This window comes from Typopeltis vanoorti, chromosome 20 (assembly GCF_054136105.1).
Source record: "Typopeltis vanoorti isolate ZY-2024b chromosome 20, IOZ_Tvanoo_1.0, whole genome shotgun sequence".
Taxonomy (NCBI): Eukaryota; Metazoa; Arthropoda; class Arachnida; order Uropygi; family Thelyphonidae; genus Typopeltis; species Typopeltis vanoorti.
This window is the reverse complement of record NC_143568.1, coordinates 65,590,885-65,614,477: the sequence shown is the minus strand read 5'-3', so window position 1 is coordinate 65,614,477 and position 23,593 is coordinate 65,590,885. Positions and strand designations below refer to the sequence as shown.

At 36.1% G+C, this 23,593-nt stretch overlaps 1 protein-coding gene across 1 annotated transcript in view; it reads right to left on the bottom strand.

Moving 5' to 3' along the window:
• The window catches only part of LOC150095526 (inactive DNA (cytosine-5)-methyltransferase DNMT3L-like), a 361,976-nt gene that overhangs the window by 112,171 nt on the left and 226,212 nt on the right, over positions 1-23,593 (bottom strand). The window contains exons 10-11 of the mRNA XM_090410700.1: positions 4,964-5,085; positions 4,766-4,830 (exon numbers count right to left, since the gene is read on the bottom strand). Coding sequence (XP_090266826.1) covers positions 4,766-4,830; positions 4,964-5,085 — 187 coding nt within the window. The remainder of the gene's footprint in view (positions 1-4,765; positions 4,831-4,963; positions 5,086-23,593) is intronic.

Sequence of the window (23,593 nt, the reverse complement as noted above, 5' to 3'; positions counted from 1 at the left end):
AACGGTCTGATTGTTTGTCCACAACAAATGAAACCCTCTAATAATTTCTTTTTTGTTTGTTCATTTTTGACCACTATTTGAAATCTATTGTTCCCGTAAGGTATAAAACCGTATATATTTTCAGCCCCTACTGTCTCGATTAGAGCTCTCGCTAACGCCCACTGATCTACGGGCTTTGTGAGCTCGATACCGAGCGTCCTAGTTCTAGGCAAAAAATGCGACATGGTTACAGAAATTCCTGACTACTGGCTGTAGAAATGGGATGTAAGGGAGGGCAAAATCGAGGAATGTTGGGCATTTCTTGCCGCAAACAAAGCGATACCAGAATAGACGGATAAAACAGGCAATAAAAAGAAAAAAGGTCTTACCAAAGCTGGGGTACTACCGTGGAATCTGAGCATGGAGCTCTCTTTTCGGGCCGTTGAAACTGGACGTCCGCCTTTGGCCGGAGCTTTCTTGGGGGTCCTCGGGAACTGTCACTGGAATTCGCTGCGTTCTGCCAATGTCGATATTGAGGTCTCTTCAGTGGGAGCCAGGCCCAAGTGGAGATACCAGGCAGAAGCATTAGCAGGTCATCTCTACCTATAGGAGTTGCCAAATGGTGTGCCACCCTTTTTTAATAAATTACTCTGGATTTAGAGAAAGATGTTGAAAGTTTATTTTTCACTTGGTTAGAGTATAATAAATTTAGTTTAATCCTTTATCCAAGTGTGAGCAAACAAAGTTTGCGTCTGAAAGTATCTTCAGGACTGGGGTAAGGTGGTACAACACCAGGGCAACTCGTTGCAAAGGTGGAGCAAAGCTACCAACACTCCTATCTCAGTATCTCCTATAATGCAAAACACATCTCCTTGCGGATATGTCTAATGTTATGCATTAAGGGAAGGGCCACTACCCAGACTAGTTTCAACCTTTGTATCCGGATCAAATGAAATTGATAAAGGTGTGTTTTCTGACATCTTTAGAGAATTAACTAGGAATTAGATGAAAAATCTTCGTAAGTATGATATGAATTACTTGAAATGTGGATCTTCATGGATGGGAAATGAAGAGAAACCTATTCCAAATTTTGTTCCATTAAAAATAAATCATATTTTTTGTTTATGATTACATATAAATTCAAATAAAATAGACATTTACAATGAAATATCTTCTTCTTTCACTACACATTATTCCCACTTCCTATGTAGGGTCCGCGTGTTACTTAGATGCAACTACTTGTTAATACCACTCCCAACCGACCTGTCGCCTGGTCTGCCACTGGGGGGGGCGATATATTTTTGGCTGTAGAGATGTATGTTCACGAGGCCTTTTTGCCTGCTTGCGAGATGAAAACGCCAGATAAACTGGTGGAAAAAATCCTACTGCCCGCGCCCAAGACGGGCTGACTTGGCTCCCGTTAAAGACGTGAGGAACTTGAGTTCCTCACATCTTTGATGGGAATCGAACCTGGGACACTCCTTCCCCAGGCATATAGTTGCAAAGCGCAAAGACACTAGGCTAACCATGTGGACTTACAATGAAATACAGTTTATATATTTATTATTATTATTTTCATAAGGGGAGGGGTACTTGGTAATAATGAAAATTTAAGAAGAGGTATGCGAATATCTGAAATTTGAGAAACACTGTTATAGGGAATGAAAGTGGAGGATGAGAAGCTGGTTTGATGAGTTTGGGATAATGATCATAGCACATAAAGGGAAAAAAACACAATACAGTGTTTAGATTTCTATATTCAGTTAATAGCATCCCCAAATGAAGAGTATAAAAAAACACAAACTTTTCTTCTTTCTAGCCCTTTGACCACCACAGCACTGTCTTGGGACCTTACCTATGTGGGGTTCATATAAAAAAATAATTAATTATTTATTGTTATTATTATCATCATCACTCCCTATATAGAGTCAGCAGACTAATCATGGGAGATTCATTCACAACGGACAACATATTTATCATAGTGAACCTTAAAATCCTTAACACTCCCCGCATTCATAACATATTTGGTTGGAAATGTGAATGGAACACAACATAATGTGTTCCATTCACTACTGACAATTCTCCATGTAAAAATTCTGCTCCTCATACTCTTACATAACATACAGGGATGGTCTCTGACTCCCTGCATCTCCGACTGCCTACATTTCATGTACATATGCATATTCCTGTCCTGCACTGCCAGATTTTTGAACAACAGGATGTGTATAGCAAGCTACAAATAACGTAGTCTCAAAATGGTGGCAGACTGGGTGACAACATGTTAGAACTAGTGGTCCCCATGTTGAACACTATAAATGATATATACACGGTACTGAAACAATAAAATCCTAATGAAAGACCACACAATCACACAAAAAATCGTCAATTTCGATAGCACTAAGTTGAAAAACCAGTATTGGCAACAAAATAAACACAATAACATCCTTCCTTACTACTAATACTTATCTCAACAGTTCATGTCAACTAAATATCTATGTCTTCATGATTTAAAAACTTTCCCCAAGACAAATCCTGCAAATACCTAGGAATTCTTGAAGTGATGACATTTTGCATGCCAAAGTCAAAAAGAAAACCTCTAATATCTAATAATCAAAGTTCAATCAATTTGGGTAACAAAGCAACCACAATAAATAATGGACCATCCCCTGTAATCTGATACAGAGCACGAATAATTGAGTAGAGAGAAGCCAGCTTGGACACATTTGATCGTAAAATATAAAAAAAAATTAATAACAAGAAGCTATGCCTCACATTCACTGAGCAATGTAAATGGATTCCACTTGTGTATAAAAAGTGCAGGATTTCACGTGAAGTCAAGCAATGGTAAAAGAAAAGAGAATATTGACTTATTTTTGGGAAGGTAATTCTGAAAAGATGTGAACTGAAGCATGCAAGGAAAAAAAAAGTGAATATCAGTAAATATTGAGAAAGAAATGTCAAGCAGATCAAAAGGTTGAGAAAACAGAACATTCCATGGCCAATATTTGAAAGGCATTGAAGGAAAAGTTAATGACTGCTCGACTTGGCAATGGTTCAACAGGAAAGCATCAAGAAAGGTATGATGCATCTCCTGAACAAGCATTATGAATAAATCTAATAAAACTGAAGATTGCAAAGTCATAATGATACAAATGAAGACTATGCAGAAATAAACAAGAAGCAGAAACCTATGTATAAAATTCGTATTTCAAAGTCATGAAATCCCTCGATGCCAAGAAAATATATTCTCGGTTTAATCCTTTATCCAAGTGTAAACAAACAATGTTTGCACATGAAGTATCTTCAATTGGGAATGCTATTAACTAAATATAGAAATCAAAATGTATTGCCTTTTTTCTCTAGATGTACTATGTTTTTATATTTAATATATTGTGCAGCAAAAACTACTTCAACAAAACTACATTTAGCATTCTGATTCACTATGCAAGAGAGATTGTAGGAAGTTTTTTCACTTGGTTATACCATAAATTAAAGATACCAAGAAATTATGTACTTAGTTTAATCCTTTATCACAAGTGTAAGCAAACAAAGTTTGCACCTGAAGTATTTTCAGGACTACGGCAACTCGTGGTAAAGGTGGATACGACTTCACATCACTTGCCTCAGTATCCCATAATGCAAAGCACATCTCCTTGCAGACATGTATAATGTTGTGCTTTATGGGAAGGGTCACCACCCAGTTCAGTTTTGACCTTTATTGAGGTCTCTACAGTGGGAGCCAGACCCAGAGGTGATACTAAGGTTGAAGCACTTCTGCATTACTTCAACCTTTAGTATCATCTGGTCTGGCTCCCACTGAAGAGACCTCAATAAAGGGTCAAAACCAGTCTAGGTAGTGACCCTTCCTATAATGCACAGCATTATACATTTCTGCAAGGAGATTTGCTTTGCATTATGGGATAGCATTATATATGTCAGCTAGGAGATGTGCTTTGCATTAAGGGATACTGAGGCAAGTGATGTGAAGTCATACCAGCTTTACCATGAGTTGCCCCAATCACAGAGAATTATGAATACCATAATTCTCTGTAATTATGGTATTCATAATTACAGAGAATTTTAAATACACTAGGGAAAATCTGTTGAGCAAATAAGTTAGTGACTTATTTGATTAGTGGAATTTCATATTTATATTAATTGATAAAAAAAAAAGAATATTATATAAGAAAGGGAAACAAGGAAAAATCTCTGAGAAAGCTGCATTTACATAGGATACTTCTGAAATGGGGCAAGAGTTTTTTCTTTAAACAATTCTTAAATTTCTTTTGTCAAGAGGTATGTAAATCACACACATTTAGTGATTTTTTATTTTATTTTAATGATCACAAATAAAATCTATTCATTTAATGAGGGGATAAAAATATTTTATTCTAGTTATGCCTCCATGAATTCAATAACTCCTGCTTTCTGTTAAAATCTGAGGAGTAGGAATTGTTAACAGTTAACTGGAATGGCCATTCTCAAGCAAAAACTAATCAAATAATCATATCAGGTTTAAAAAAGAATGCTGGTATTTTTCATTTGTGTAAATGTTCCTCAAAAAAAGATCAACTTGCACTTCTTCCACTAATGCAACACCATGCTTAAGATCAAAGGAGAGAAACCTTAAGAGGAGAGAAATTATTGAAAAACTGAAAAGATGGTAAATAGCATGTTGGAAAAAAATGTAACTCTCTCTACTGGTTATGAATGAAATCTGAAAATATTAATCAATACATTCATAAATCTTTATGATAAGAAGAGGAAAATGAGATGAGAAACTTACCGGTTACACTGACTGTGGTCACATACAAACAGTGTTCCTCCCTGGCCACAGATTGCACAAAGCTCCTTTAAAGCAAAAAAAAAAAAAAAAAAAAAAGCAGAAGAAAAAGAAAAAACATAATTTTAGTACTGTACTTCTGTTCAGCAGGTCAACAATTTCTGCAGTCCATTTAGTATCTAATAACAGAGAGCAACCTACCTCTGTTTTACTATTAACTGCCTTCATGACGTCAGGCTTGCATTTTTTACATAATCCACCATTTATCAATGGATGCTGAGTTACTACTCTCATTACAGCTGAATCACATCCAACACAGATATCTATTTAGAAACAAAAGATGAAGAGATTAAGCCAATAATAAAAGTATGGGATGTATAATATTTACTATTGTAAAATATTATACGTCCCATATTATACAATTCTCTAAAACCTCACAGTATAAATGAAGCACAGGTGTTTTTTAACAGAGTTAAAAAAGTATTATTATTATTATTATTATTCAGTACCTCCATGGAATCACAAAACTCACTGTGGAAAGCCCATATTAGACAATACAAAATATATCATACAATTGCTTAAATTTGTTCATTGTTCATGCTCTCACCACCTTATCAAGTAATCCATTTAATTGACCAACCACTCTTCATGAAAAAAAAGCTAGTTCTCACCTTACTTTCTTGCTCACCCCTGCTATTTGCAACTTCCAACGATACCCCTCCTTCTTTGCTCCTATTTCTTATAACACAAAAGATCTCTCTGGTGTCAAGCCTATAACTACATCACAACAATTTAAATGCCCTCTATAACTTCTCTATGACCTCTTTTTCATCTATAGTTCTTGTATGATTACATGCTACATGATCACACTACTTGTATCTCTGTGTCATCCATTTTACACCAAAACAATTAATCCTTTCCATGTATACAACTTGCCATTGCAGCTAATATATATTTCTTCACTTAGTTCCTATGCACTGGTGATATCTTTCCCTTCCAATTCTTCCATCCATGGAACTCTCCCGTGATTTCCAAGATTATTGTAATCACATGCCTTATAATTCCACATAAATGCCTTTCTCCTTGATACCTCTGCATATTTATGCATACTTTGGGTCAGGACTAAATGGTCACTCTTGCAAACTACTGGCAAAGATGCCATCTCAGTTACAATCAGATCCTCTGATTCTAGAATCGAATCCAAAACTCATGAATCTCATGTTTGCTCTACTACATGTTGTCAAGAACATTTTTCCCTCAAGAATCACAGAAATTCTGTTTCCTTACTACTAATTGCGAGTCTATGTATCTCAGTGGATGTGGCATTTGCACACCACGGCTGTTGACTGCACGAATGAAGACTTCTTGGTTTCGAATCTAGTCAGCAACCAGAAGAAAATTTTCTAAGCTTTTTTTCGACCGGTTCCCGAGTTAGTCGATCTCTGGCAAGGGCAAGCGGGTTTTTTCTCCCGGAAACTCTGGTTTTTTGTCCCGTAAACTCAAGAAAATCGACCGTAGAACCCACATTATTTCAGACATTAAATACGAGTGTTAGGGTTAGGGACCATGAGATGGCAGCACTTGTTGCACCGTCTCTCTTCACTGCGTGCCGCTTAATTAGTGATAGCCTTGGGCCAGCTATCTCTGATTGGGTACCAGTAGAGATTGAACTGCCCAATCAGTCTCCAAGTTAGATAGGGATAAACGGCCTTCCTACTCCCTCTACATGGAAATAAATAGGCGTTAGCTGATTTTTTTTTTTTTTTACTGCTAATTGCTGTTCCCAGATTATACTGCTGCAGTTAAAATCCACCATGATGATCACTAATTTTGCATGTGCCAAAATTAACTACATAAAGTCCACATGGTTAGCCTAGTAGCTATGCGCTTCACAACCATATGCCTGGGGAAGGAGTGTCCTAGGTTCGATTATCGTCGACGAATTGAGGAGCTTAAGGATCTTCCTCAGCCAGCTAAGCTAGCCGGTCTTGGGCATGGACAACAGGGTTTTTCCACCAGTTTATCTAGGGTTTTTCATCCTGCAAGCAGGCAAACCGGTCCAGTGAACACACACATGGATTACAGTCAGGAATACTGACCCAGCCATAGGTCTGATTCGTCGGCTATGATGGCTCCAGAGCCCGGATAAAATTTAGGGGGGGGGGGGGACTGAGATGGTGTCGTACCTTCCTGTAAAGGGGACTCATGGCCGTGTATCATTATACGATTATTATAAACTACATAAACATCTCTTGCTCTTCTCTCTGTATGTTCGCTGGCCTATTAGTAATATCCCAGTAAATATCCGTCTCACATCATATGATCTCAGAACCATTTCCCTCCAAATTCTCCACTCTGAGAGGACACAACTCATCACTTATCATCATAAACACCCTGTTTACTCTTCCTATCCTACTGATGTATACTATATCTCTCTACATCTATTCCTTACAGGATATCCTATTTTGTCAACCCATGTTTTAGCGATTCCAACAATCACTGGATAGGCTGAGGATGTTAATGCCACCAATTCATTCTTTCTATTCTTGATACTCTTAGCATTTGTATAAAGAAGCATCTATGTATGATCACTATTCCTATACTTACAGATGATTCAACAATAGCCTCTACTTGAATTTGCAAAAGCTCATGCATTCTCCCACCTCCCAAATGACTAGATTCAGAAGAGGCAATCTCAGCAATCAGACTTCCTGGCGGCCCTCGCTTGCCTAGAGAACAACTCCTCACTCTCTTTTCAAGCAAAATAACAGTGCAATATATTCACCTACCAAATCAAAATACCATCTTCCAGATCAGTTACACTTACTCATCCTTGATCATACTACTTGTATCTCTCTCTCTCTCTCTGTCACCCACCATATTTTTAATATACGAGGATGGTCTGAAAAGTTCTCAGCCTCTACCATAGATGGCAACACCATCGGCACAATTTTTTTTTCCTAAGTTTGGTACATCTGTCATAAGCATCCGTGTGAAATTTCAAGTCATTTTATCAAGTAGTTCGTTTTATACAGTTGTCTGAAGCAAACGTGTTGTCTGTATCCCTTGAAATGAATAAAATTCTTTGTAAAAGATGTAAAAGAAGGTTTAACAGTCAAATAAATTCATTTGAAGTTCCTAAACGTTTATGGGCACTCTTTTCCTTCATTTTCGACAATTAAGAAATGGGCTGCCAAGTTTAAACATGGCCGTACCAGCCTTGAAGATGAGCCACGTGAAGGACATCCAAAAAGTGTAACAACACCAGAAATCATTGATCAAGTACACGATATGGTACTGGATGACCGGTGAGTCAAAGTGTGTGAAATTGCTGAGACTATAGGCATTTCAAAAGAATGTGTAGGATATATTTTGCATGAAGAATTGCATATGAAAAACCTGTGAGCAATCGCTGCATAAGATTTATGCCACGATTGCTCACAGCAGATCAAAAACACACTCGCATCAAAATCTCTGAACAGTGCTTAGAGCATTTTAACAAGAATAAAACCCGATTTTGTGCATCAATTTATTACTATGGATGAGACTTGAATTCACCATTACACACCAAACAGGAGTCAAAATAGTGGGCAGAAGCGCCGGTTGTTCAGCGCCAAAGAAGACAAAGTCGGTTCCATCAACAGGAAAGTTCATGGCATCTGTGTTTTGGGATGCTAAAGGCACTTTCTTTATTAATTATCTTGAAAAGGGTAAAACAATAACTGGGGAATATTATTCTGATCTTTTAACCAGACTAGACAAAAAAATTCGTGAGAAAAGACCCGGTTTGCAGAAGAAAAAAATCATCTTTCATCAGGATAATGCAGCTGCCCTGGCAATGGGAAAATTAAGGATCTGCACATTGAATTGTTAGAACATCCACCGTATTCCCAAGATTTGGCTCCCTCTGACTTGTATCTCTAACTAAACCTCTTCCTTGCTGGTCAGCATTTTTCTTCGAATCGAGGCGATTGCAACTGTAGAGGGGTATTTTGCAGATCTTACTGAGAATAATTACAGGGATGGGAGGATTGCACTGCAGCATCGCTGGAATAAATGTATTAGTCTTAAGGGAGATTATGTTGAAAAATAAAAATAATATCGAAATTATAAATTCGTTTTTTCATTGTTAGGCTGAGAACTTTTCAGACCACCCTTGTATTGCATGACATCATTTACACCAGCATGATATATGCTGATAAAGTGCTCATTCAATAATTCCACTATATGCTTTGCAGCAGTTATTCTGCTGCCATGACTATCCACCAGTGTCCACCTGCCATAATTATTCTTTCTCTTGCTTGCTATTTAGCAGAAAAACTCCAATGAATTAAACTTGGCCTGACCAGTCAATCCCATCTCATACTGCACCTTTTCTTTCTTTACCATGCATGTCACCTTTCTAGTCTGCACTTTATACTTTTCATGCTGATCACAACAACTCCTTTTCTTTTCCAGCACAGTTTTCTTGATTTCACTGTTCATCCATTTCACTCTTACTCTATTTACTCGCTTAACCTTTTGTATGTAGTTATACATTGCTCGTGTCACATACAATCCCTGTGTGTTTGAGGTCATTCTACAAACATCAACATTCTCTGTACTAACTGTTATACCACACCTCTCTCTCTTTGGTCTGATCACTCGTTTCCCTGATCCTGACTCTCATTTTATTCCTACCTGTCTCATCCTCACCTTTATGCATTCCATGATCTTGCACTGCTGCAACCACATCTTCAACCTCATATCCATCTTCCTCCTATCATAAAATCCATTTAGTTGTGCTATCCTGCTTCACTAGTAGCCTCTGATCCTTTACTACATTGACTTCTTGACTGTGCCTTCTCAGAAAACAGTAGCCTTTCTAAATGCTTAACACCATACTCATTCAAATGTAATCCATCAACTTTAAATCATTCCAACTTCCTTTCAAATTCATTCCACAGCACCCCTTTGCCTCACACAACTCAGCCATCTTACTATTTATTATCTCTGCTCCCCTCTATTTGCTGTTGTCATATCTGGGCAACACACCTATGACTTTCCTAACAACGCTATTCTTCTTTACATGCTGCAACAACTTCCTCAAGTCTCTATCAACATTCTTTTTTTCCCTGCGTAAGTTATTTGTGCCCATGACTACCAGTAATTTATACCCAGTCCTTCCTTTTCTGTAATGCATCAATTATTTGCTTCATTGTTCCACCAGGAAAGCATGTTTTGTGCACTTTATTAGTCATCATACCTCTAGCGATCGAGTCCCCATACAATGATATATGACTATCCTTTATAATACTAGTTTCCTCCTTATTATCATCAGCCAATCTCTTCTTTAGATTATTTAAAATAAAGAGTCAATAGGCTTCATTTTGGCGATGTAAAACATTATTTAAATTAAGGGGATATTAAATCCCACATTGTTTTAAAACCGAATAAGAAACTCAAGGTTCGGAATCAAAGAGTTTCAAGCCGAATATAGAAACTATAAATATATCGGCGACTACTAGCGTAAGCTAAAGCACGTAGTACAAACTAAGGCAACTCGTTGCAAAGGTGGAGAAAGTTCTGATCGCTATTCTTAGTATTTTCCATAATGTGAAACCAATCTCCTAGGAGATGCATGTTGTTATACATTATGGTGGGAGGTCACTACCCAGACCGGTTTCGATGAGATCTCTTTATTGAGATCTCATCAGTGAGTAGCTAGACCAAAGTATAATACTAAGGGTATAGTGAAAAGAACTTATATACTCTGCTATACGAGTTGTCAAAAAGGTGCACCCATAAATTATTTAAAATAATGAGCCAATAGGCTTCATTTCCCTTAATTTAAATAATGTTTTACATCGCCGAAATAAAGCCTATTGGCTCTTTATTTTAAATAATTTATGGGTGCACCTTTTTTGACAACTCGTATAGCAGAGTATATAAGTTCTTTTCGCTATACCCTTAGTATTATACTTTGGTCTAGCTACTCACTGATGAGAGCTCAATAAAGATCGAAACCAGTCTGGGTAGTGACCTCCCACCATAATGTATAACATCAAACATCACCTAGGAGATGGGTTTTACATTATGGAAAATACTAAGAATAGCGATCAGAACTTTCTCCACCTAGTTTGTACTACGTACTTGAACTACGTGCTTTAGCTTACACTAGTAGTCGCTGATACGGTGATAGTTACTATATTCGGCTCGAAACTCTTTGATTTTGAACCTTGCGTTTCTTATTCGGTTTAAAAACAATGTGGGATTTAATATCCCCTTAATTAAAATAATCTTCTTTAGATGTTTAATATCCTCTTCCAGATGTTTCATTTTGCTTTTTATTAACTCCTGCCTAAGCTCTTCTAATATGCGCCTGACACTTGCTCCATTTTTAATCGCTCTAATCTATCAAGACACATTTCACATACATTAACACTTTCCTTCTCGTTTACACAACCATCCATAAACCTTTCACATTTTTCGGTGCATACATATAGCAATTATCGCAATGCATCCACTGTCAAAAATCCAAAGCAGAGTTAGACTTTTGTACAGAAACCTTCCATGCCACTGATGTACATTTCTTTATGGATGCCATTTTCAGAAGCAGTACAAACAAACAAGTAGCAAAACACAATGTAAATAACAAAAGTTTCAACACAACCACCAAAGGACACTTGTATCAAAAATGAAAAAAATACAGCACAATTCTGCAATAAAAAGCCACATTATACACTAATTAAAAACACTTTTTTATCACAACTCAAATTACCGCTACATTCATAAACACTAGCAATATCCAGTTGAGTCTCTCTTTCCAATGAGATGTGATATCAGCTCATGTACTATATTGTATAAAGATTCTGCAATATCGTAAGCGTCTTTAATTCATACTGTCGCATACGTCACTGAAATATTGCCTGAAACATGCAAAATGATCACTCATTACCTCGACTGTTTCACTTTTCTTCCTTTTGCTTGCCATGTAGTGAAAGAACTCTGGGATTTAATTTGGCAGATTGAGTAATTTCCTCTCAGCATTCAATTTTGTCTTCCTTATCAAGTTGGTCACCCATCTTGTCTATGCTTACTGCTTGTGAACTTGCCGATCACAATCTTCTTATATAACTTCCTATACAACATTTTATTTATTTTTTGCAGCTCCTGATTAATGATATCACTTGTTCATTTAACTGCTACCTGATTTATCCCTCCTTACCCTGAGTACACAGTCTGATAGTGTTTCTTTTAAAACCATACCACATGTGCTGCAAACATTTTTTCATTTCTGGCATGGAATACAAAGATGGTTATGCCACAGCATCTCCAATGGATGACATTGCTTCCCAGGGACAATAAAGGTAAAAGCCAATAACTGGGAGAACTCAACATCACCTTTAAGGAATGCAGACTGACTGAGGCTGCTGACCTAATGTCCAATCCTAACCTTCACGTGGTGTACCCTGTTAGTAAGTATCCACTAGGGTATGAATGAACACTGATGGGCTGGTAATATGGTAGTTACCTGTCCAAATTTTACTCTCTGTTAGCTTAAACTAGAAATACACATGATGGTATATCATGATGAGATTTCATGCTGGCTAAGGCATCACCCAGTTAAACAACACTCACAGTCTTTTCATCAAAGAACCAGGTCAAACAGTGAAAAATCAGCTACTCCAACTCAGTATCTAGAAGAAGAACAAACACATCAGAATAACTGAAAATAGGAACCATAAGGAAAAATTAATGGAAAAGAAATCAAACTTCCAGAAGAACTAGAAAAGTACCATGTGGACATAATTGGCATTATTGAGACAAAGAGGAACAAAAATAGATGAGATTCTACTAAATATAAGTACGGGACAATATATTTGTGCAATAGCAATAGCCTTCAACACCAAACCGGAAGATAAACTTCTTTATTGAAAGGCAATTTCAAATAGAGTTATGTGGGCAAACTTCAAAATGGAGAAATTAACAATGAAATTTATTTGTGCCTATTATCCTAGAATGTTCTCCTGAGGAAGAAAGTGGAAGACACTTTCTTCCTCAGGAAAGTGGTCCTTGTTGGAGATCTAAATAGTAAGAAATGAATCCCACCACCTATATAAAAAGTTTCTAAAAATTTGGAGAAAAGGGAAATGCTAATAACAACACAGGCCTGTGATGGAAAAGTTCTCTGAGAAGTAATAATTGATTCTTATAGATTTTCAGGTGGAGTTCAGAAAAAACATAAAAAAAATTTCATCACCCACCAATTTTACCCAATTTCTAATTTTATCATTTTAATTATAGTATTTGGATTTAAATTCAGCGCATTGGTATTTATTTTCATTCTCCTTTATTTACAGCTAATTAGTTGTATAAATGCTTTTGGGAAGTGCCTTTTTATGGTAAATAAAGAAATTTCCATGAAACTTCTCATTCTTAAGATAGGAGAGGGAGGGAGGAATGCAGATAAAAGTGCAGGTGGCCACTTTGAATCCGATTAGCTGAGATAACGGATGACTTTCTTGTTGTCACAGACACATTTTCTTGTGTGATTCTTTGGTTGAACTTTAGTCGTTGACTACTAAGGTTATCATATTTCTGAAAGGTGACATATTTTCTAAGTTAGTGCGAAGATTTAATTTAATGTGTTTGCGTTTTTTTTTTAATGTTTTTACGTAGTGTCATGTAATAGTGTTAATGTCATTCGTTACAATTCGTTTAACTGTGTTTTAAGTGGTGTTTGTAATGGCTTCAAGAGATTGCAAAAACTCACCTAACATTTTTTGCTACATATGCGGGGAGTTAGTGGTAAAAACACAACAAAGAAACATTACAGATTTCATAAAAAAACTGTACTATATGTTTTTTGGGATGAAACTTGGTGACTTAGATAAGCTATGGGTGCCGCATGTAGTATGTTCCATTTGTGTGAACTTAGAAGGGGGTCGAAGGGAGAACAAAAATATTTCTGTTTCGGAATTCCCATGATATGGTGGAAACCATAACGATGACTGTTACTTCTGTTCTTTGAATGTTCGAGGTTTTAATGTGAAAAATAAAAAAGACATTTCCTATCCTAATTTACCATCTGCAATATGTACAGTGGATCATAGTCCTGAAATACCCGTGCCAACACGTCCACAAATTTTAGAAGAACCACTCAGCAGCGATTCAAACGAAGAAGTTGAAGATTTCAATGCTGATGAATACAAAGTTAGTGGCAAACCTGAACTTTTTTCACAGGCCAATTTAAATGACTTGGTCAGAGATTTGGGTCTTCCTAAGGAATCTGTAGAACTGCTGGGATCAAGACTAAAGAAAATAATTTGTTGGCTCCTAGCACTTCTTTCTCATAGCTTTGATATAAAGAAAGAGATTTTCTTCCTTACTTTTCAGAGGAAAGTGATTTAGTTTACTGTAGCGATATTCCCGGACTGATAAGCAAATTCAATGTAAAATATGAAGTCATCAATTGGAGGTTGTTTATCAATTCCTCAAAAAGAAGCCTCAAAACTGTGCTTCTCCATAATTACAATAAGTATGCTTCAGTACCAGTAGCACATTCCATGCATTTGAAAGAATGATATGAAAATTTAGTTTTCATTCTCAGCAAACTTAAGTGCAATGATCATGGATGGACAGTTTGCAGTGATCTTAAAGTCATATCTATGATTTTGGGACAACAAAGAGGATACACCAATATCCGTGCTATTTGTGTGAGTGGGACAGCCAAGATCGAGGGCAACACTGAATCAAGAAGGAATGGCCAGAAAGAGTCACATTAGAACCAGGAAGTAAAAATGTGTTATACGAAACTTTGGTTGCTCGGGAAAAATCCTTTCAACCCTGCTTCACATAAAGCTTTGAGATTGATGAAGCAATTTGTCAAGGCTTTGTCGAAAGAAGAAGAGTGTTTTAAATACATCTAAAAATAAAATTTCCAGGATTATCTACTGCAAAATTGAAAGAAGGTATTTTTATTGGTCCGAAACTTATGAAGGATAAACTGTTCGAAGAAAAAATGGCAGTTGTTGAAAAAGAAGTGTGGAAAGCTTTGAAAGAGGTGGTGACCGAAATTTTAGGAAATCACAAGGACCCCAACTACAAAATGATTGCGGAAGACGTGACATAGAAATTCTAGGATTTGGGATGCTCCATGAGCTTAAAAGTGCACTTTTTCAAATCTCATTTAGATTACTTTCCTGAGAATCTGGGAACTGTCAGCAAAGAGCAAGGAGAGCAATTCTACCAAGACATCAAGGAGATGGAAATAAGGTAGGAGGGACAGGTGAAATGTCAAAATGATGGCAGACTATTGCTGGATGTCACACAGAGGTGACCCAGGAAAAGAATTTCACAGAAAAAGTTCAAAACAGAAGCTTTGAAGAAAAAAGAAAACGACACCACAATGAAATATAAAGTATGTGCTAAAGATTAATCTTTAGCACATACTTTATATTAATTTAATAAAAAATTTAATAATTAATTTAATAAAAAAATTTTTTCCAATACTTTCATTCCAAAAATATTTTCTGAAAATTTTAAATACAGGTAACCCTCATATAATGCAGTACTTATACAACACGGTTTGCAAATTGTAGTAACCCTCATTCAACGCAATTTCAATATAACACGGCTACAAATTATAATTACCCTTTATCTTCTCATATATTTTACACCACATGACTTAAAAATCAAATTTTATCTTCGTTAAATTTGCATCAGCTCGTATCGCGCATGTAGTTATAAGTAGCGAATTTATATTAGTGAAATATCCTTCAGCATGCATGTACGTCAATTGTTTACCCTAGAAAGTGTTTATTGTTGAATACTGTCTTCGTTTTCTGCCAGGAAAGTGCATTAAAAAATCATAAGTGTGTTAATCTCAAGCTGAGCACTTTATTTTCTGGTGAGTTACATACAATATGTGATGCTTTTTTATGTAAAAATTTTATTTTTATAGTAATGGCCAATTAAAAGTCTTTTGCGATATACAGGTATCCCTTGCTTAATGTGGGATTTGATTAACGTGCTGAAATTAATTGCTGCAATCCCTTGACCTACGTGGCAAGAGTTTTGATTAACGCGCCTTTAACCCTGCAGAGCTTGCAGCTGATCTGACAGATACGTGCAAAATGTTTAATATAAATATTCATACACAATTCAGTGTATAGCTTGGAGGTCATGAGTAGCTGTGCATTCATATGTTACGTGTGATATTCCACACTGTTTTTTTTTGCTGTCAGTTTGGTTTAACACGTTATGTAAAGGTTTGTGATATTTGACAGTAAACTGTATCTGAGAGATACCGCAACCTCCGATGTCAGTATAGTAGGGTTTAGTTTTTTTTTTTTGTTTTTTTTTTGTATTCTTTGTTCAATAATTTCTAGATTGTAACTGAAAATAAATAAACCATCATGTATTATTGAAATAGAGAGCCAAAGGCTTATTTATCATACATGTCCTCTAGGAGACGTGATTTATATTATGGAAAATACTAAGGAAAGAGATCTGGATCTTACTTCACCTTTACTACGAGTTGCCCATAAGGTTTCTTATGCGTGCATCCGCCGAAACTTTTAGTTTCTATATATGCAGCGCGAAAGTCTTGTAGTTTCTATATTCAGCTATGAAATAATGTTGGATTCAATATCCACTTAATTTGTGCCATCATGTATTATATTTGCAGTGTTTTTTCTTTGTTTTATTGCTTGTTTACCTATGTCTGGAGAGTCATTTTGCTTGTTATAGTAGAATTTATGCCGATAAGAAAAAACTAGAACTGTTCAAACGACTGTTAATAACTTCTTTTGATAAAAAATACTTGTACCTACATTAGTAAATAATGTAGGTAGAAGTATTTATTTACTTTGCATTCATTTTTTATCTTTCCTAAAAGAATACCATATAAATTGAATTATTAATACAGTAATCGATCATGGACGAATTGTAATTTTACCATTGATTATTAGATTTGATTAACGCAATTTTGATGTGGCTTTGCGCTTCGCATCCATATGCGTGGGGAAGGAGTGTCCCGGATTCGATTCCCATTGTAGACGTGAGGAATTTGAGGATCTTCCTCAGGCATAGCCAAGCCGGTCTTGGGCGCAGTCAGTAGGGTTTTTTCCACCAGTTTATCTAGCGTTTTTCATCCCGCAAAACAGGCAAACCGGCCCTATGAACATACGCCTCTACAGTCAAAAAAAAAAAAAAAAAAAAAATCCCCCCCCCCCCAGTGGCAGACTAGGCGACGGGTCGGTTGGGAGTAGTACTAACAAGAAGTCGCATCTAAAGTAACACGCGGACCCTGCATGGGAAGCGGGAATAACGCGTAGTAGAAGAAGAAGATTAACGCAATTTTGATATATGCAGTAACATCGAGGGATTAATTAACCGCATTAATCAAGAGATACCTGTAGTTAAAAACAAAATTAGTGAATTAATTGATGGGAAATAGATTTAAATAAGGAGGAACTGGTACAGTTAATAGGTGATGTCGAAAGTTCTGCAGGGAATGTTCTGCCAAAGATTCTGATTGTGATGAATCCATTAAAGAATTCAATTTAAAGAAATTAGCAGAAGGATTGGACTTGGCAAGAAAGTTATTTTACGGATAATAATCCCTCAATGGAGCGCTATGGAAAATTCACGAGACAATTGGATATTTGTTTAGCTCTGTATTATGAACTTAATAAAAAATTGTGGCACAGTGATAAGCAGAGTCTCATTATTGACTTCTTGATAACTAAACCAGCTGAAGTATGCAATGAGAATTATATAAATGATGTCCAATAGATTTCAAGTGATGACGACGTCCGGCCACTTGTAAATAAAGAACATGTACTAAATGTTATTTTGGAAGACAGTGATGACGATTAAAATATGCACTTTATTTTATTCTGCCTAAAACATTTATGCATTAAGTGCAATGAAGTTTACGTACATTTTGGAATTTTATACTAAGTATTTGTTTCATAGTTTGTTTTCTTAACTTACATGAATTACCTGAATTAAATAAAAATATATTTTTGTTGGATATGTCATTGTTTATATAATTAAAAAAAAAAACGATTTTGGAACATAACCCTACTTTTTCTATGTGATCTAAGTCTTGCATAACGAGATTCGTATAATGTGGCATTTTTCTGGAACCTAACATCCGCATTATACAAGGGTTGCCTGTACTGTTATTTTACTTAATATAATGCATTTTAAAGGTATCCCTCGTTATATATGCGATCTCACTTTATGCATTTTCGCTATAATATGATTTTAAAAAGTTAATTTTAAAAATTGCAACCGGTAACAATTTTGCAGTCACCCTGTACATGGTCATGTGACTTTGTGCGGGCACTGCTTTGACAAGGCGGCATCGTGCTGCATGTCAATCTCACAGAAGGTGTAGAACTAGTAAGCTCCATTGTTGGAGTCTTCTGCAGCGCAAACCTTATGGAAAAAAGAGGTAATTGTGATCAAAATACTTCTAAGACTAAAAACAGAGAAAAGCTATAACACTGGAGGAAAAATTAGAAGTTATAAAGAGGTATGAATGTAATGAGCGTACAGTCGACATAGTCAGAGCTACAGGAATTTCAGAATGAACTTTAAGAACAATAAGAAATCAAGCAGAGAAAATAAAAGAAAGTTGTAAAAGTGCGACAAGAATGTCGACAACTAAGATATCACAGATAAGGGCACCAATTATGGAGAGATTGGAAAAGATGTTGGGCCAATGGATTGAACATGAAAATCAACGTGTTGTTCCGTTATCCATCTTGATTATCCAGGCTAAAGCGAAAAGTTTGTTTAATGATTTGAATGCTATAGATCCTAGTCTATAAAGTGCAATCTTTTGCTGCAAGTGTTGGGTGGTTTGAACGTTTCAAGGTGCAACATGGATTCCATAATCTCAAGCTGACTGGCAAGGCTGCGGGAGCTGATGTTGCTGCTGAGAACTTTCCAGCAAAATTTCCAAGTGTTATTCAGGAATATTGTTATTTGCCTCAGCAAGTGTTCAATCTCAACAAAACGGGATTGTTCTGGAAGCGTATATCTAGTATAATATTTCTATCAGTGCAAGAAAAGAGAGCCCTAGGTTTTAAAGCTTCCAAGGACTGTCTCATTATGCTGTTGTGAAGAAATGCATCTGGAGATCATAAAACTAAACCACTGATGGTTTATCACTCTGAAAACCCACGCACTCAAAGGAGGATTTTCTTGTTGTATGGCAGTCAAATAAAAAAGCATGGATTACCGGAGTTGTATTTGAGTCCTACTTTTGCAATAAACTGTGTTGTGAATTGAAGGCTTATTGTGACAGGATAAATGTATCCTTCAAAATTCTTCTGCTTCTGGACAATGCACCTGGATATCCTCCAAGCATCACTGAAATTGATGAGAATATCAAAGTTATTTTTCTGCCATTAAACACAACATCCCTCATTCAATCCATGGATCAGGATGTTATTGCAACTTTCAAGAATTATTATCTCCACAGAACATTTTTGCAGCTAGTTCAAGCTACATGTACTGATGGTGAAGATAAAATTTCAGTGAAAGAATTTTGGAAGAAATATGATATAAAAATGGCAATTGACAACATTGGAGAGGCATGGGCAGAAATTAAGCAGTCCTGCATGAAGGGAGTTTGGAAGAAAATTTGGCCTGGAGTTTCTGATTCTAATGATTTAGAACAAATGACTGAATTTTTTTAAACACATTGACAGTGCCATTGGAATAAATGAAAAAAATGATCCTAATGAGAATAGATAGAAGTGCCAAAGTTGCAAGAGAAATTCATATTTCTTTGACTTCCTACAAAGAACTTTATAGAGAGAGGAAGAATGTTGCCTAAGCTGAGTCTCGATTGTTTCATTAAAAAAGTTGAAAATCGTCAGCCTATCATCCCAGGGACTTCAAGAGAGCAAGAGAGTGATGATCCAGACTCAACAGACCCAGTCCATTCATTATCTGATTGAAGACTGTCAGAAGTATAGGTATGCCCACAGATACGAGACCCTTCGACACTTCTGTGCATGTCAAAAGAAGGAGAATAAATTCAGATAATAGGGTAATCAATCCATATTGTGGGATGATTGTTTATTATTACACGTCAGAAAATTAATTTCTCTTTTATGATCATTGTAGTTTTTAAAGTGGTAACTATTTTGGTTGTATAACAGTCGGAAAATTTTATGTATAAAGCATGTGATTTCATGTGTTGGTGACCAATTCGTACATCGTCTTATTTCTTTCTCACCTTCAACATAAATTGACTCTTCTTGGCAGTCTGCCAACGACAGTGCTCGCTTCTGTGGTCGGACTATATGTAGTGTTTAGGTGTTTATGACATTGTATTAATTAAATTCATTAATCCAGCCATTCATTCATTCAAATTTGTGTGTTTTGTTTATAAGTTTAAATAATTCATTCATTAAAATTTCTTTTGCTCACAGCTGTAAAGTTTTAATTTTTTTTATCCTTCTGAAGAAACCCCTATTCCTATCTCACCCGTGCTAAATTCAACTCACTTTACGCGATTTCATGTTACACGATTATTTCATAGAACCAATTAATCGCGTAAAGTGAGGGACACATATATTTTACTGTAATATAGAGATCGATTTTGTGAAAAATCCTTATGGAAGAGAGAAAAATGGAAGAGATATTTGAAATCAGGCAGTCGAAAATAAATCAGAAACAGTTAATAGTTTCCAGACAACTTTTCATGACTCGAATTTTGCAGGCCTGGGTAATGGTAAATATCTGCTACATTTCTGATCAGGATAAGGACTAGTCACAACTAACAATGTGTGTGTCAACATAAAGATTATTATTATTATTATTATGTGGATTATTAATATTATTATTCGGACCCCTCCATGGGGTCCGAAGACTCATTGTAGGTGGAGAGAAGACACGAGAAATAAAAAAGCCATTTACTATGTCATTATTAATAGTGATATCTTCATGTTGATTCAGGAAACTAGAATGTACAAAGGATTTGAAATTGGAAGTGACTACCACTTATTGGTAAGTAGAATAAAAATGAATATCACATTGAAAAGAACAGTATATAAGAAAGTTTTAAAAAGAATTAAAGTTGAGAAGGTATTACAGTTAGACTGTTGACTCAACTATGGAAACATGATTGAATAAAAAATGAAACAGAAAACAAGAAGCAAACACTGGAGTCTCGATGGCAAACTCTGAAGAAACCACTGATTGATTCAGTTGGGAGGTATGTGGTGAAGTTGTCTGCAAGGATAGAAAAATAAGCACAACATGTTAAAGAAACAGTCCTAGACAAGAAGCATACCAAAAGTTCCTAGCAAATAAACCATCAGTGTCCTAAATGAATATAGAAAAAAAATATAAGAAAGTTAAGCTATGTGTAAAGTAGATAAAAAAGTCATTGGAAAATTTCGGTAAGAAAAAGGAAGGTAAAATCTTGTGAAGGCTATTGAAAAAGCTTAGAAATGGAGGAAAGAGTAATGTAAAGGGCATCAAAGATGGTAAAGGCGACATGAACTGAGAATAATAATAATTCTAACATCTGCAGTAATTACTTTAAAAGACTGTTAAAGCAAGCAAGCAGTGACAGAACAGCAGTACAAAATTTTCAAGAGTGACGAAAACAAGAGTATATACATCAATACTTCAGGTAGAAAAGTCATCAAAAAGTTGAAATGTCGAAACAACTGGAGTAGATGACATTATTATTATTGTATGAATACCTCCGTGGAAGCCGAAGACTCACAATGGGAGACCAAAACTATCCACACAAACTACCATACGTCTCCTTGAACCTATGAACAGACAAAACACTCAGGATTAGAGAAAAATGTTGGAAGCAGTCCTAGACAGTTGGAAGTTTTTTTTTTTTTTTCACTTGGTTAGACTATAATAAATTTAGTCTAATTCTTTATCCAAGTGTAAGCAAATGAAGTATCTTCAGGAACTGAGGCAACTCGTGGTAAAGGCGGACTAAGGTCTCATCACTTGTCTTAGTATCTCCCATAATGCAAAGCACATCTCCTTGCAGACATGTATAATGCTAATTAAAGGAAGGGCCACTACTCAGACCGGTTTTGACCTTTACTGAGGTCTTGTCAGTGGCAGCCAGACCCAGAGGTTGGGATACTAAGGTGGAAATAATGAAAAAGTCATATTTACCTATACTAAGACAAGTGATGAGATAATACTAATGAGACAAATACTAATGAGATAAGACAAGTGATAAGATACTAAGACAAGTAGTGATGAGAGCTTAATCCACCTTTACCATGAGTTGCCTCAGTTCTGAAGATACTTCAGGTGCAAACTTTGTTTGTTACACTTGGATAAAGGATTAAACACTACATTTATTATAATCTAACCAAGTTGGGGAAAAAAAAAAAAACCACTTCCAACACCTTTCTCTAATCCAGAGTAATTTAATAATAAGGTGAAACACCTTTTGGTAACTCGTATAAGTAAATATGACTTCTCCATTACTTCCACCTTAGAATCACCACCTCTGGCTCTCACTGACGAGACCTCAATAAAGATCAAAACCGGTGTGGGTAGTGGCCCTTCCTTTAATGCATAGGATTATACATGCTCACAAGAATATGTGCTTTGCATTATGGGAGATACTAAGACAAGTGAAAAGAGCTTAGTCCACCTTTACCAAGAGTTGCCTCAGTTCCTGATGATACTTCAGGTGCAAACTTTGTTTGCTTACACTTGGATAAAGGATTAGACTAAATTTATTGCAAAACACTCACAAGTGACTCTGGCAACTGATTGCACTCATTCACAACTCTCCAAGCAAAAAAATCTAGTCCTCACACCCTATTAACCACACCTTTATTCAACTTCCAGGGATGACCCCTTGTTCTGGCCCGTCTAGCCAAGTACTGAAACATTTCCCCTGCATAAATTTGCATCAGGTTGGCCACTAGAGGGCTACATGGTGTGTAGTGTTTGTAGAGAGCTCCTGAAAAGATAAGTATTATTTTAAGTAATAATTGGTAAATTTGCTTGAATCTTACGTAGTATTGTTTACTTTTCGTATCTTAGCATGTCTGTATGATTTTTGTGTGTTTTCTGAGTTATTTCAATTAGTAATTTGATAGGTACGATTAATAGCGTGCACATGGTGCCAATAAGAAGGAATACAATGGCTTCCATATCGCCACCTATGTTCAAAAATTTTAATATAAAGGAGTTTATTAAGTGTACCGTTTGTGAGATGTATGCTTTGAGGAGAGCGGTTGGAGTCTGGTTAGACAATGATAGTGAAGTGAATGTGTGCAGAAAGTGTAAGGAATGCGAGGATTTAAAGTGTGTTTCAAGTTGCGAATGATATTGTTGTTGAAAGTCAGAATATAGAAAATAGTGATATGAGAGGTATGAATAGTGATATTTGCGAGGTAGTGACAGATAGCTGTGAGAGTGGCGTTGAAAGTGAGAATGAAGGTAAAAATACAGAACGAATGAATGAATTAACAGATAATAAAAATGATGAGACAGATGCAATGAGTGAGATCGCACGGTTGCGTAGAGCAATACATAGGACGAATCGGCAGCTGGAGTGTTGTCAAAAATGTTTACCAAGAGTGCCAACTAATAATCGTCAAAAGTATGATAATAAAAATAAGAGTATGATCGTGAGCATAAACAAAATAAAAGAGGGAGTGTTGTACGGAGATTCTTTAGTAAGAGGTGTGATAGATGAGAGTTGGACAAAATTGTACCAACCTGGTGTGAACATTAAGGATGTAAGCGAGTCTATTAGAGTGCAAAAGCAGAGGGTGAAAGAATTGATAGTAGTAGCGGGAACGAATGATTTGAAAGGAGACA